Source organism: Thunnus thynnus, chromosome 2, assembly GCF_963924715.1.
Source record: "Thunnus thynnus chromosome 2, fThuThy2.1, whole genome shotgun sequence".
NCBI lineage: Eukaryota > Metazoa > Chordata > Actinopteri > Scombriformes > Scombridae > Thunnus > Thunnus thynnus.
In genome coordinates, this window is record NC_089518.1 from 8,568,252 (window position 1) to 8,585,006 (window position 16,755).

The 16,755-nt window shown below is 38.2% G+C and overlaps 1 protein-coding gene across 1 annotated transcript; it reads left to right on the forward strand.

Moving 5' to 3' along the window:
• The first annotated feature begins 10,986 nt into the window (after positions 1–10,986).
• Positions 10,987–16,668, forward strand: vamp5 (vesicle-associated membrane protein 5). Its single transcript, XM_067602008.1, has 3 exons — positions 10,987–11,280; positions 14,568–14,711; positions 15,780–16,668. Exons 1-3 carry the CDS (start codon positions 11,278–11,280, stop codon positions 15,921–15,923), a joined length of 291 nt encoding a protein of 96 aa, XP_067458109.1. The 5' UTR covers positions 10,987–11,277; the 3' UTR covers positions 15,924–16,668.
• Positions 16,669–16,755: the final 87 nt, after the last annotated feature.

Genomic DNA, 16,755 nt, shown 5'->3' on the forward strand with positions numbered 1-16,755 from the left:
GCATACATTTAACATTTCAAGACATTTGAACTTATTTTAAGTGTTTGCACCTACAGTTTTCAGCAGTGAGCACACCTACATGTTTTTCAGGAAATGTATTCTAGTTTTAACTACTTTAAAATATATTGGATAATTTATCTGTAACAAAACAATGCACTATTATAAAGTGAATATTTGCCCATAAAGTATAAGATGTCAAATAGAAATGCTCCAGTAAGGTCAAAGTAGTAGATACCTAAGATATGATTAAATTCTTGCATTTAGTGCCACTTACCACTACTTGTGTCCCATAGCAGGAGCAGGGAGGAGTGGCAGCAGAGCCAGTGCCACAAAACAAGATACAAGCCATATATTATCAGATAGGTGAGGTAGAAGACAAGATGAAAGAGAACATGAAACAAATCCTGGAGCAAGTGGACAAGCTGGACAAAGCCGTCAAAAAGTCAAAGGAAATGGAAGAAGCGGTCAGTCTCACTGCCAGAATTTATCCCTTTTACTTTGTCATGTGTCTTTTACATGAGGTCAAATAAATGTGTTGTTAAACTATGACCTTAGCATTCACTGTAATCATAAACCAATATAACAGCAGAGGCCATCCCACATTCAAGACACTACAGAAAACACATGAAGCTTTCTCCTGCTTTAACCTCAACTTTGAATTAAGCTTGTTAACCCAACAACCTTTTGTCTGTGGTTCAAATGCTTCACTGCATAGGTTGTGTTGCTCATCATACTTTCTCTAAAGTATACAACCTGTCATTCTAGTTTTCTCATTCCAGGAAATGTTGTGTTTTCCTCTTTCAGTAAGCGCTTGCTAGTTTAATAAATCTGAGTTCAAACAGAGACCAGAATTTATGTGGGATAAATGACAGAGACCTCAGAATAACCGACACCAGACCACAAAAGTATCAGGCAAAATGGAAATCTTTATTAAGTTAACACCAATAAAAAAGGGTCTTTGGAGTTTCACTTGATAGGATAGTTATGCCACTTGAGGGGGAGTCAGGGCTGGCCACACTATAAAAATACACACCACCATCCAGAGATGCAACACACATCACAGCAACTTCAGGAAGCGCCTGGGAGCTCACCACACTGCTCACAGTGGAGTCACACATCTACTTTAAGAAATGAATGAGCGCAGGCACACCGCAGAGAAGCTCGCTCTCCACACCCTTCCCCCTTTTCCAGAGTCCAACAGCTGCGCAATCAGTCACACCTGACACTCATTACTTCATCGCTTGTCAGTCCAATCAAGGTATCTTCACCAATTCACATCACAGTATTATGACAGTGACAACATCATGCCAAGCACCTGTTAGAAACTTAGAACCTCCTGCTATCTCATCAAACACGTCATTCTCGAGGTGACATTTGGACTTCTCCTAACAGAAAACGCACCGCTGTATATAATTACATTATGAGTGCATTTACATGCACACTAGTAGCTAGTAGCACTCGCACGGTTTTGAGTCTTATCCTGGTTTGATCATATTCGTGATATGTTGTTTCCATAGAACATGAGAAACCTGGTTTCTATTTGAGTACTCCAGGTAGCATGTTCAGGTTTCTCAAAACCGGGACAAGGTGTGCAAAGCATAACCAGGATACTCCAAAAACCTGATCATAACCAGGATACTAGTGCGCATGTAGATGCAGCAGTGAACCAGGGTGCACGGTGAATGGATTGCAGACATTATTAAGGTTACTAGTTACACCATTATTTAAAAAGCCCAAATATAAAAAAACTCTGCTAGCGTATGCTTGTAGGTTTTGATGACATTGACGGTTTTGACTGTTTTGATGTCTGTCCATCTTCAATGGATTGTCTCATCTCCCTCCCTGCTCAGGCTCTGCACTCGTGATCGATCGTGATCATCGTGGTGGTCGTCCTCATCATCGTCCTCATCATCATCCTGTTGGCCACCGGAGTCATCCCCACCAGCGCCCCTGTGCCTCCTACAGTCAATCCCAACTCCAAGCCATAAACACACACACATAATGTACATACAGACATATTTAAACAACATATTTCTATTGCACATTATACAAAGCATTGCATGAATCCCTTTTTTTCACGGGGGCCTTAATTATCAACTATTGCATACATGCACAGTCAAAAAATGAGCCACTGCAAAATGCAGTTTGTGAGTTCCCTGGCTCAGCCTGACACAGTGCTCCTGTTTCACTCTTTCTTTGTGTTTACACTGAAGTGAAGCAACAGAGATCACGGAGGAATTGAATGACAGAAAACAGGCCCAGCTTTTAGAGGCACAGGAGCTCCACACTTAAACACAGGATTCAGTACTTTGATTTAATAAACAGACCAGCAGGGACAGCTGTTAAAGGTCAGTTTTCAGGCCCATGTCTGTTCCCACATGTCTAGTGTTGGAGGATCTCTCTCAGCCATCCAGATGAGAGAGATCGTTTACAGCCCCTGCATGGCTCCCCTGCTGGACCCATGTCAACCAATAATAAACAGCTTCTAACAAAAACCAAAAATTTATTCCAAAACATTTTTATAATAGTCTTGAGCAATGATCTTGTGTATCTGTACCTGTGACAACATCATCTCCCACCTCTCACTGCTGTTACTGGAACCAGTTTAGCTTCAAAGAGGTCAAAATAATTCCTATCATGAACTGTATTTTGTCAAAACATTCACATTTATATATATATTTGCAACAGCCTTTCATGTGTTAATGAAAGTATTTGTTCTTTAGATGCTATTTACTTATGCTTTATTCATGTACTTTTTCAAATCATAAATTGACCTGTAAAATCTGTATGTAAATAAAAAAATCTTCACAAAATGAATAAAGTTAATCATAAAGAACTAGGAATAAAAAGTAGGCAAAATATATTAGAAAGAAATTCTCCAATGTTTTTCACATGCTTCGGTAGTTTCAGTCTTATTGCCTTTTCACACATGAATAATGAGCTGATCCATGCTGAGTGAGGCCAAGATCATTGTCTGTTCATACAGACTTCAGCTGCAGCAGATCTGTTGCTGTGTTTAAAGATTTTTTTCCAATGTCTTTATCTGTTTGATTAGCAGAATTCACATGGGTTTCGATGGTCTGTATATACAGACAGGTGACAAATGGAAAAGGAAAAGCCAAAGACAAAGGAAAAAACAACATAAAGTGTCTTCGTAAGGTGTTGGGCCACCATGTGCCACCAGAACAGCTTCAGTGTGCCTCAGCATTGATTCTACAGATCTCTGAATTCTTCTGGAGGGATGAACACCATTTTTCAGAAAGATTGTCCCTCATTCGGTGTTTTGATGATGGTGGTGGAGAGCGCTGTCCAAAATCTCCCATAGGTGTTCACTTGGGTTAAGATCTGGTGACTGTGAAGGCACCACAGTCTCGTGCCCTGTGAATCAAGGCATTGTCATCCTGGAAGAGACCACTCCCATCAGGATAGAAATGTTTCATCATTAGATAAAGGTAATCACTCAGTGACTCAGTATTGATTAGCAGTGACCCTTCCCTCTAAGGGAACAAGTGGACCCAAACCATGCCAGCAAAATTCCCCCCACAGCGTAACAGAGCCACTGGATCCCCTCACTGTAGGGGTCAAGCATTCAGACCTGTACCGGTTTTTCCTTTAATTTGTCACCCGTCTGTATAATAAATACTTTTGTTTCTTACCCATTTGCTTTTTGGTAAATTTCCACAAGATGGAGACAGAGAGTCTGACCAATCTGAGACTTGACGTGGATCAGTAGGAATTCCCCCCGCAGCTTCTCTGGTGATGAAACTATGTAGGGCAAGTTGGGCAACATGACACTTTTGCTCACACTTTTGGTTTCTGTTCATTCTTTGGAATTACAAACAAGCAATGAGCAATAGGAAAAAGCTGAAAAACATTTTGGTGTATACAAAAGACATTCCACCTCACAGAAAGTGGGTCACATTTGGTTGAGTACTGGAAGAATGCAGTAAGAAAAAGAAGGGGTATACTACAAATCAGGCCCAGCTGGTGAGGTTAGTTGCCAGCACGCTTAAGTGTGCACACATCTGTTTTCAAGTGAGGAGAGATCAGTAGAACTTTAAGGTTTATTATTACTGATGATTTAGAAATTCTCATAATTGTTTCTGCTGTTAGTCAGTTATGAAATAATTCTTATTTTAATTTCTGATTTTAAAGCTCTCCTGAATTCAGTGCCCCAAATGAAAGGCAACAGATATTTCCAAATCTTGAGATATGCTCACCAAACATCAAATGTAACAGAATGCATTCAAACCAAACAACCTATAGAAGGAGTACCAAGCAAGCCAAAACTCAGGCAGACTGTTAGACAGGTTGTAACAGGCTCACCTCCCCTGTTGACTCAACAACAGTGAACCTCTGCATCCCATCGGTGTGAATGTGCTGTTTTGTCAACAAGCAGTGACTGAAATATTAAGGTTTTATCCCCGTGACAAAAGTCCTGATGAGTTTTTGGAACAACAGTCTCTGAGACAAACACAAACAGCACTGAAAGCCCTTTTGTTACTGATGGGAAATCAGCTCAGACTCAGACTGTTGTAGTCATGCGGATGTGAGTCTACCATCCATTGACGACTATTATACAATGATGCAGAGGGAGGGTGTTCAGTATGCTGAATATGGCCTTTGTATTTGTCCAGTTTTTCCCAGAAGAAGCCTTTTGTTGGCTGGGTCTTTGACCCCGGCAGCTCTGACCTGACAAAATCTCATGTGCTGCCTCAGTTAGAAAAATGTTCAATACTCTATCCCACATGTATTATGATCGTTATATGGTCATTTTGATGAGGTGATAGTAAAACAAAAGTGGTTAGGAGCAAATGCAGGTTTATCAAGGTCAATGATATTCAGTACTAAAGTAGACTGACTAGACAATACTATAGACCATATCATGTGATACTACACAACACTCTACTATACATGCTATGGTACAGTATAATATGGTATGGTATATGGTATAATGTAGTATACTATATGGGGACTATAATACAATACTATACAATACTAATATACTAACTATGCCCTAATATACCTGTATACCATTGTATGGTAGTAGTAGTATACTAGACTAGTGTAGACTATACAATACCATGATATAAGACTATACTATACCATACTGCACTTCACTATACTATATTAAACTATACCATACTATACTTCAAATACTATACAGTACTATAATATGGTATAGAAAGGTACAGTAAACACTGCACAACACTATATTATACAGCACTATACTATTCCATACTCTATTATTGTATGGTATACTACAGAAGTACTATACTACACCACACTACACTTCATGTCTATAATGTACTATATTATATTATGGTAAAATATGGTATAGTACAGTATAGTATAATATACACTCGACTAGACTAGGCTCTGGTATAGACCATACTATATGAAACTACACTACACTACACTACACTATACTAGTGTAGTAGTACTACACTATACTATACTATACTATACTATACTATACTATACTATACTATACTATACTATACTATACGATAGTAGACTAGACTAGATAATACTATACTGTAGTAGGACCAGAATAGGCTAGACTAGACAATACTGTTATTTACCATACTATTCGATTAAATACTATACTATACTATGCTATGCTATGCTATGCTATGCTATGCTATGCACTGCTATGATATGCTATGCTATACTATCCTATTCTATACTATGGTAGGATATAATAAGGTATAGTATAAAACTACACTACTATACTATACTATACTATGCTATGCTATACTATGATATGATATGCTATGCTATACTATCCTATACAATACTATGGTAGGATATAATAAGGTATAGTATAAAACTACACTACTATACTATACTACTACTACTATATCATACTATGGCAAGTGTCAATATGATGGCATGCCACAGCTTTAAACCACTGACTTGATATGATATCATTTGTTTCACAGTTTTAGCTTGGATCAGGTAATAAAACTTGTTAAAAGGAAGCAGTTGCAGGAACAGGCTGTTTCTTGTTTCCCCTCTGATAAAAGCAGATTATTGGTTTGGTTGTATTTATTCATGGTTATCATTAGGTCTGTGTTGATTCACATGGACCGGGTCTTTCTCTTTACTGTTTACTATTGAAGAGGCATATCACCAATACTTCCCAGAAATGCAAACAATGCTGGATAATTTCATAATGGAAATGAAAAGAGCAGTTCAAACCCTTCAATGAGGAATATGGCTATAAAATTATATATTATAGTGTGGTATGACAAGGTAAAGCATTCTACTAAAAAACACTACACTACTATACTGCTTCAAATAAACAATTCCAAACAAATACCCAAAGGCCCCTGGAAAAATCCATTACATATTACAATCACATACTTTTCCCTCCCACAGGACGTATCTATAATCTGTTCTAGTTGTGTATTTACTTTCATATCCCTACTGGGCTGCAGTCTCATACCATTTGCTGCTCAGCATCCCAGTGCTTCCAACTTTAACCTTTAAACAATATGTTAGTTAGTTAAGTTAGTTAAATTTATTCATTGGACATGGACATCAAAATAGCATCAGAACTGCAACATACAATTATGCACAGGCACCAGATGCACTGTCTTCAGTGTTTGTGGCGAAATGCTAAAATACAACACCTGTCCACAGGAGGCTTAAAAAAAAAAAAATTAGAATATAAAATTAAATGTAAGGAAGAAAAGGAAAACAGAAAGATGAGAGGAAAAACAAGAATACATGCACAAATACATACATAAAAAATACAGGTGTCTATACAGGGGTATTAGTTGTGAGAACAGTGTTGTTTTTCTTTTAGCCATAATTTAATACCTATGTTAAAAACGTTGAAATTGTGTTGCATTTTCAACTCAGTGGGTAGACAGTTCCATAGTTTTTCTCATTTAACAGAGAAGACTGATTGTCCAAATGAGGTTTTGCACATTGCAATTTGACAGTTACTGTTTGTTGAGGCCCATGTGCTGACTCTACTGGAGTGCTGGTCTTGTCTTGATAACAAATTCAAAGAAGGAGCATGACCATGTAAGCATTTAAAAACAAGCTTTAGGGTGCAATAGCTTATAAAGCTTCCGAAACTGAACATATTGTGTTTCTCCAAGATGTGACAATAGTGCTACCTCATTGTGTTTTTTATCCATGATTTTTATTGTCTTATTATATAATGATGTGACAAGTTTTATTGTTGATTGTGAGGCTTGTGATCAGGTAGTGACGCAGTATGATGGGTTTGAGAATATCATGGCATGCATGTAGAGCTAGGCTGTGCTGAAAGGGAGATACTTTCTGATGAGTCTGAAACAGTTGAGATTTAATATTTTTACAGATATCATTCACTTGTTTATCAAATTTTAGATGTGAGTCTAAGATGAATCCTAAGTACTTGACTTTGTCAACCTCAATGATGACCTCATTCTTTATTCTTACCATGAATCTTTCATTGTTGTGTTTATGAATAGAAAGACAGATTGAAACAATTTTTTTACATTCAGAGTAAAGTGAGATGACTCCAGCCATTGTGATACAGAATGTAGGGATTCAGTAAGCAGGACAGCGGCCTTGCTAGATGTTCCTGATGTATAAATGACTGTATCGTCTGCATACATTTGGCAGTCAACCCCAGAATGGACCTAGAATCGACCCCTGGGGTTTCCCTATGTTATTTATTCACTGTTACACATTGTGTTCTTTCCCTGAGGTACGAGTCAAACCATTGTGAGGCATGGTCAGAGAATTGGAATTTGGGAAATTGGGATATCAACACACTGTATTTAACAGTGTCGAAGGCCCTTTTCAAGTCTAAGAAGACTGCTCGACCTCATGACCTTTATCCAAAAGACCTTTTATTTTTTCAATTAAATAGCAGTTAGCAGTCTCAGTAGAATGTTTGGGTCTGAATCCAAATTGATGTTGATGCAGAAACCGATTTCTCTCTAGATGCAATATGAGTTGTTCTGCTACAAGTTTTTCCAGTATGTCAGAGACAGCTGGGAGAATGGCAAAGGGTCTGTAATTACATGTGAAGTCTTGCTCTCCAGATTTAAAGATTGTACTAATAACAGCTGTTTCCAGGTCTCAAGGAAAGTTCTTGTTTTAATTGATAAGTTCACAAGGTGTGTTATTGACTTAAGTAGTTGGGCTCTGTATTTCTTTATCAGTGCAGGATCAAGATAATGGATGTCCTTGGCCTTTGAGCTAATAAAGTGACTCATGATTGTGTTGACTTTTTCAAGATTGACCTCTTTGATATAAAATAGATTTTGAGTGTTCTGGTCCAGCGTGTTGGCTTGAAGCTCTACTGTTTTAAAATCATTTGCAAGTTCTTGAACTGACTCTACAAAAAAAAGCCTTGAATTCATTTGCAATTGTTGCATTATCAGACAGATGTTTGTTGTTTATTCTTAGCTCCTTTATTCTCTGTTGTTTATGGGTGTTGAGTTGGTTAAACATTTGATGACTACCCTTAGCCTCTTATATAAATTTTGAGAAGTAATTGTTCTTAGCCTTGCGTAGTTCAGTGACAACTGTGTAAATGAGACGATCACTATAAGTCTTTGTGACTAGAAAACTTTTGAGGGCAAAGTCATGTTTTTTCATTAATGCCAGATACCTTGACTAAACCATGTGATGAAGCAATCTATAAAATAGGAAGTGGGCACAAATAAAATTATACAAAATCTTTCAGAGCTGATCGTGGGCTGTAGTTGATGTACATAAGCTGAGGCTTTTGATATTCAACTCAATAATTCACACTCACAGCAGTAGGTGTAGGTTTATGTTTTCATTCAGCCAATTACTGTAAATGAACTTAGGGGATTTTTATCTTTTGAAAAGCTCTCATGAAACAGGTGATTTAGCCCTTTTAGGTTTCAGTTAGAGGTCTATGAATTACCCTTCTTCCTGTTTTTGATATTTCAGTGACCTCTTTTAGCTTCAGATCCTCTATTCCTCTTTGCACCCTTTGACACAGATGACGGGAAATACAGCAGTGTGCCAACTGTTGTTATAAATTAATTGTGCCGCAACTTTTGATGATCTAAGTTTTTTTTTTCTTTTTTTTTTTTGGATCTGTCAATTATGTTTGGACCTTTTCCATAAACAGAGGCGGTAATAGGGTCTCTCTTTTGGTGTGTTTTGTTTGGCATATAACTCATACTGAATGAATCGAAGACTGTCGGAAAGAATTTTAATTGCCCGCATGAGTGACGCAGTTGAGCTACAATGGAGTTGTGTTGTCTACCTGTCAGCTCCTTATCATATGTGTGGTGGGGAGCACAGTTGTTCTGTATATCAGTCCCTCGTCAGAGGACACACAGAGACGCTGTGGTCTCAGTGCCACCCAACACACGTCATAGCAGAGACTTATGTCTGACAAGAACACCATTGTTTTTATTTCAAAGGAAAAAGAACCACAGTTATAACAAAGGATACAGATATCAGAACTATAGCACAAAAGTTACATGCCAGACTTCTTTTGTAATGGCAGTTTGAGTACCATGGACACACGGTAAGTCCCTGTGGGAATATTATATGAATATTATAAATACTTCTCACAAGGGTGGACCAGCAGTCATTTTCTTAAAGTCTTGCACGACCTTTAAGTAGGCAACACCCATCAGTGGCCACACAGCACACAATGTTCTACAGTAAATCTGCAAAGGCCTGCTGGAAATGGACAGTAGTAGAACATTCATGACATGTTTGAGAGGTAAAGAGTGGAAGCTGGATACTGAAAATGTGATATGCTTGTATGCCCATACTTGCTCAGCATAAAGGCAAATGAGTGTGTTTATGATGCATTTTTTTTGTGGAGCTTTCGTTAGTTTCCCTGCTGCATGAAGCAGATAAGGAGAAGTCAGTGTGGAGTCCCTGTACTGCTGCATTCAGGTGCCCCTGGTAATTTAAAGATCATCTCAGAGAAAAGAAGAACATCACATGATATAATAATTAACCTCAGATGCTCAAACAGCTTTCATGTTCTCCGGGTGACTTTGCCTTTGACAAAATATTTTCAACCCATATTTAATATAAAGTAAGATATCATGTTTTAGTCCCCAGTAGTAAATGAAATCATCTCAGGTGGTGAAGACAATTACAGTAATATAGCCTATCAAAAGTAAACAGTAAACAATAAAAAAATATATAGGTTTTGTAGTGTGTGGAATGAACCATGGATTATTTTACATAATTTTGTAATGACTGCACCACAACCAGAAAACATAAACAACACTTGACGGCTGGTGTCACTTCTTGTAACAATAAAATATTTTAATAATGGAGAAAAAAAAGCTTTGTAAACAAAAGTCATAACGGGGAAGTCATAATTTTCTAAAGCATAGAAAATTATAACTTCCCATTTTGTTTTGTACACATTTTTGTTGCTGAATTTGTTCTGCATTGTTAAATAAGCAGAGGTGGAAGATGTACTGAGCTCCAATAGCTACTTAAGTAAAAGCAGCAAAACAAAACTATAAATACTTTAAGTCCTGCAGCAGAATTTTATAAAAGCACAAGAGTATTATCAGTAAAATATATTTACAATATTAGAGGTAAAAGTAACCATTGTACAGAATTTCCAGTGTTACATATCTTTATATATGATTGTATTATTGTTATTATTATTATTGATGCATTAACATGTAAGCTGCACTTTAATGTTAGTTCAATACTTTAACTATGCATCATACTTGTAACCAGTGACTATAATTATGAAATAAATGTAGTTAGTAAAAATAGTCAGTGTTTACCTCTAAAATGTCGTTGAGTGGAAATATAAAATAGCAAAATTGAAAATAATAAAGTACTTTGCATTACAGTGAATGAGCCTTTCTATGCATGATAAAGCAGCATCTTCTCCACTTGCAGCCAACAAAAAACCCCTTTACCAACAAGTCCAGACAACGGGAAATCCGGACTTTATCGACTCAGTATTAGTCACGTGATCACTTTTCGGGAATTGTAACCTTTCCGGGAATACCGTGAACGTCTCACAGTCAGAGGACGAAGTGCAGCAACAGCCGCAGAGGGACGAGTCTGCCGGGGAGAAGTGAAAGTGATAGAGGCAAAGTCACTTCCAGAGAACAAAGAAAGCCGCAAAAACGTTTCAGAGCTTGTTTTGGGGCACAGGGGGGAACATTCAGGCAGGTTCAAACCGTAGAGCTGGTGAGCTGTGCTTCCTGTTTCTGAAGTTAACTTCAGTCGCACTTTAAATGCACTGGATCCGGTGACAGCCTCGGCGCAAGCACAGCAAGACACGGGACAGCAATGGTGAGTGAATATCAGTCTCTGACAGGGTAAATCGGTGTGTATTAATAGTTAACAGGCTGGGGAAAGAGAGCGAAATGAGAAGGGTTTGTTCTAATCATTATCTGTGGGCAAAGTCCCACAAGTGGGCAACAGGGAAGTTGTAGTACTGCTGTGACCTGCAGCGTCTTCCATTTTAAATGTTTATTCAGGAGATACACACGAGACATATCTAATACCTAGATACACGAGAGAATCTTTACATGAATAAACTTCAATTCATACAAAAACAAAAGAAAAAAATTCAATAGAAACAAATCAGGACGATGTCAGTACAGTGTTAAAGGATAAGTTCACAATTTTTCAAGTGTGTCTTAAAACAACAGTCAGGTGTTCATAGTAACAGTGAAAGAGGTTTTTCTTGCTGTAATCATTCCTCCTGTTCATACTGACTAATAAAAGATCCCCTTCAAATGTGCTTTCAATGTGAGTGATGGAGGCCAAAATCCACAGTGTGTCCACACAGTCATTTTATCTGAAGCTGATATGAGTCTTCATCAGTCTGTGTTAGTCATATCAAGTGGATATCTGACACATTTACAGTCTTTTTAGCATCAAATTCCCTCTTTGTGTTTCCTCGGACAGTGTTTCCCAGTTGAGCTGCAGGTGGAAGTATAGTAACAAAAAGAGGAACTTTGGCACTAAAAAGACTGTAACGTTGAAAGATAGCTACTTGATTTGACTCATTTGGACGCTGAAGCTTCATATTGGCTTCAGATAAACTTTAAAATACATTTCAGCACAGAAGGAGGACTGTGGATTTTGTCCCCCATCACTTCCATTGTAAGGTCATTATGAAGGATCTTCTAATGGTCAGTATGAACAGGAGGAATGATTACAGCAAGAAACACATGTTTCAATGTATATTTGGGTTTCTGACTGTTGTCTTAAGACAGACATGACAAATTGTGAACCTGTCCTTTAATATGGAGAAATTTAGTGTTATGATGACTCTAACTAGACGGAGGTCTAGATTTAAGAGCAGCATTGGGAGAGAAGTGAAAATTAGAATTAATAAAATAAACATATTCAATTTCTCTGCCATGTCCTCTCTTGTTTTTCTAAAATGAAGCCAGTTCATAAAGTCATGAATTAAGAAAGCATTTTTTGCAGTGTGGGCAGTCAACAACAGCATGGGTCACATCATTTGATCCCGGATGTTCTCATTAAAATAATAAGACCTCATAAACTGAATGAACTCTATTTCACAAAAAAAATGATTAGATTATTATTAGGTAACAGCAGAGCACGTGTTTTAGGATGGAGTGCCATACTACACTACAATGAACATGCTATTACATGATGTGGGTGTGGTTTCCCTGGATATTATGCCAGGTACGTTAATGCAGGCAGGAGGGAGGGAGTGAGGGAAGGAAGGAAGCAAGGAGGGAAACTGGAATGGGCAGCAGTTCCTGTGTTAAGACGTCGCCGGCTGAATTTTAAACACAGACTATTGTTCTTCTATCACTACTATTTGGTTGGCCAAAAATGAGATGACTGGGCATCCATTAATCAGCTCTACCAGTCGTCTATAAGTAGCAGGTTTACTCCTCTTATCCTACTGTGCTTTAACAGGAAATGACAGTGAATTGTGAGCTGAATCAAGATGCTGAGTGCGTACTTGTTTTGTTCTATCTGTCTGTTTCCTGTCCCTGTCAACTTCTGAGATGCTGGCTTCCTCTCAGGGCTCACAAGAGGCAAAGGTCAAAGGAAAACTGTCAGGATACTAATTGCTGTGAGGTGAAGCTACTCTCTAAATATCCTGCTCCAGGGTTTTATGAACCTGTAGTCACCCAGGCTGCTGTTGTTCTGTTCATTTACTGTCCGGGCCTTCGGGTGCTGCCTTGTCCTCAGAGCAGACATACAGTAACCTTCATGCTCTGAAAAAAATCCATCCTACCTCATTTTTATTAGTTTCATGTCTTGTTCCTCTTTTCATTTAAGTTTCAGGTTTCTCTCAGCACTAGGGAATATTACTTTTGATAATACATTTGTCCCTTTGTTTGCTTTAAAAAAAAACCTTTTTTTTAGGTATAAAGCTACAAATGAATGTGCTCTTGCTTTAATCCATTTGAAATAGATGCTGCAGGATGACTTGCTCACTGCAAGACTGTTGCTCTGTTTACTAAACAGTAAGCCAGTTTGATTTATATCACACAGATACAGGTTGATTTTTTTCAGTTGGTGGGCTGATGTTTGTACAAAAAGCTGTACGATTTTCATTTTACTCCCTATTTTGAAAACGTGTGCTGACAAAACAAACATGAAGAAAATGCAGGTGTGATCATCATAAAATTAGATGATTTTAGAAAGTAGCTAATAATAAACACTGCTTACAGGAAGTGAATGATTATGCAATAATTAGCACAAAAAAATACTGAACACATGTTCTCAGTAGCAAAATGCAAAAGACCTTAAGTTTGGCTCCTGACACCTGCGTACAAAACCCAAAATAAAAGGATGTGGTGAATGCTAGTCCTCCTCAGCTTTTATATGCATCAACTCTTTTTGTGCTGAGGCAATTAATATTTTCCCCAAAGGAGCAGCTCTCATAAAATATTTAAGTGTAAAAAAAAACAGAAAAGAATTGTCATTAAACAAAAAAGGTCAAAAGGTCAAGGTTCATCTAATAATGACTGTGAGTCCAACTGTTGTTGATTCTTGAATCACATCTTTTGGTGCTTAAAGGGGAATTTTAAGCATGAAGGTCTGTTTAGCAGTCACTGGGAGTGCTACTCAGCCTGTGACAACAGTTATGTAATGTCTTCTGTGGCTCTTGAGAAACTTTTGTCAAGTCTGAGAAAAAAAACCCCTGATGATGTGTGGCCATCCACAAGTTCCTCATACTTTAAATCTAGTCTCCATTTCAAGAGCTGGATCGACATTCCTAGGTGTTTCTGAACTGCACTTCACAGAGATCACTTGTGAATCAATAAGCGTGTTCACTACTGTGATGTCTTTTCCTTGGGTTTTCAGAAGATGAAGGCTGAGTTTTGTTGTCTTCCTCAGCAATATGTGCTCATGTCAACTGCCCTCTGTTTATCCCAAAACATAAAATCCATCACTTCTCATCTGAGGAAGGACATAGCTGGTGCTGGGTGTTTGCAAAATTACTTTTATCCATCTTTCTTTCTCAATTGGAAAGTCCAAACAATTTAAGCACATTAATTCCTGCAAAACAGTTCCAAGTGAGCGGACTAATCTGCATCATGTCTCACCCTGTAACCGCGTTGTGTGTGTTGAATGGACAGGAGAATGGGAAGAGCCGCCTGCAGCAGGCCCAGGAGGATGTGGAGGAGGTGAAGGTCATTATGCTGGACAACCTGAACAAGGCTGATGAGAGATCTACTAAACTGGGTGAACTGGAGGACAGGGCTGATGAGCTGCTGGCAAAGGTAAGCAGGAGGAGTTCAGATAAGATGTTGGAAAGAAGACATCATTACTTAGCTATTTTTACTTACTGTGGTCTGTGGAAGTCTTTGGGTTGATTGAATAACACACTCCCTTTCCACGGGCGTCCAGGGATTAAAACTAGGAAATGTCATATTGATGTTTATAAATACACCTTAGGTGGAGCTGGAGAGGAAAACAAATGTACAATTTACATCCTGATTGTGTTTTATGGTGCTATTTTTAGAAAGGTATTTCCTATTGTTTCCTAAGATGAATGAAGTGAGCTGGTCTCCCTGGGTATGACAGAGTGAGTCCAGGACATGCCACGAGGCGAATGTCCGTCCGGGGGTCGACAAGTGGGTCACATCATTCCCACATTGCCCCGTTGGCTCGAGTTACATCACACTGTTGAGCAATTCTCAAAGAAGCAAACAAGCAGACAACTGAGATTTTAGTTTAAAGGCCCCTTAGGGAGACACTCTGGGATATCATAGATTAGAAACAGCCAAACTAGGAAAGCAGCTCTCAGGGATAACACCACGGTTAAAGCTGCACTAATCAATATTTTTCAATATTTTTATTTTTATAATAATGGATCAAATGACTTTGTGTGATTGGAAAGTGACAAACCCACGTAGAATTATTACCCGACTCTGCAGTTCCACTCAACGCTGTGGAGAATTTTAGCTTCTTTAAGATCATTGTCTTGGTTTCAGGACTTCAGCAACTTTGCTGTTTTTGTTCAGTCAAGCTCTGATCAACCTTCTGTTTGCCACCTGCCCAGCACCAAACGACAGACAGGTATACTTACTTTGGCCAGAGTCCTGTATCACAAAGCAGGTCCAACTTAGTCCGGCTCTATCTCATTGGTGATGCTGGATAACCGGTAGCAAGTAGCTGGTTATCAACTGGCTCAGTTAATGCTGGATTTTCAAATTCAGCTGCGAGTGCACTCATTGTGAAAGAGGCAAAGTTGTTGGCGTGAGCATGAAGTACTTAATATGAAATGATATGATATAATGAAATGACATAATGTAACATCTTCTATTTGTGTTTGTGTGTTTCCCCAGAGTAAAGCCTTTGAAAAGACAGCCAACCAAGTGAAGCAAAAGAAAAGATGGGAGAACAAGAGGATGAAAGTGTTTATTGCCATCTTTGTAGCGGTTGTGATACTCATCATTCTCATAGTTTCGATCTATCTCAGTGTTGGATAGTGTGCTCCTTCATTGATGAAAGTTAAGTAAAATTTTTGGACTGAAAGACATGAAGTGTACAAAGATAAAAATTCCAGGAAAGGAGGCGTGTAAACTGTTGGACTCGCCTGAACTGCTCAGTCTGTGGTGTTCTGTGTTAGAGATATTTATGGGAGTGTCACTCCCTATCTTCATTAGTGTAAGTCTTCAGTTGATATGGTACCATTGATAGCTCAGCTGCTTCTTGTCTTTTTCTATCATTTCTCAAAGGTCATGTCTCTGCTCGACACACCAGTTCATAGAGCCACATAATGTTGAACTGATGGAAACAATGGTTCAAAGTCTTAAAAGTCCTTGATGGACATCCACAGAGTAAAACCAGTGCACTGTCCTCCCTGCTGAAACACAATACTATGTTGAGACTTTTTCAATCTGGATCTAAATAAAAAGTGCTCAAGCACCACCTCACCACTTTTAGAAAAGCTATGAATTACTAATATAATTAACCATGAATTTATTTGGCTGCAACTGTTGCACAATTTGCTTGTACATAGTCCTTCACATTCTGGGGTCAACCTCAATTTGGGGAGAGTCAAGCATCAGTGCAAGAAGACAGGAGAGAAAACTGTACAGATACCAAATGTGGTAAAAAGATAAATTGGAGAGAATGAACCGATGTATTGTAACATAAAATTTCAGCTATCAAAAATTAAATGTCACCAATGTTGTCTGTATCATTAAAATATGTGTTTTTAAAGATGCAAAAGACTAATCGGTTTATTTTTGAGTTGTCATATTAGTTTTACTGACGTTGTTGTTGTTTTTGTGTGTGTGTGGTTCATATTACTCCCAA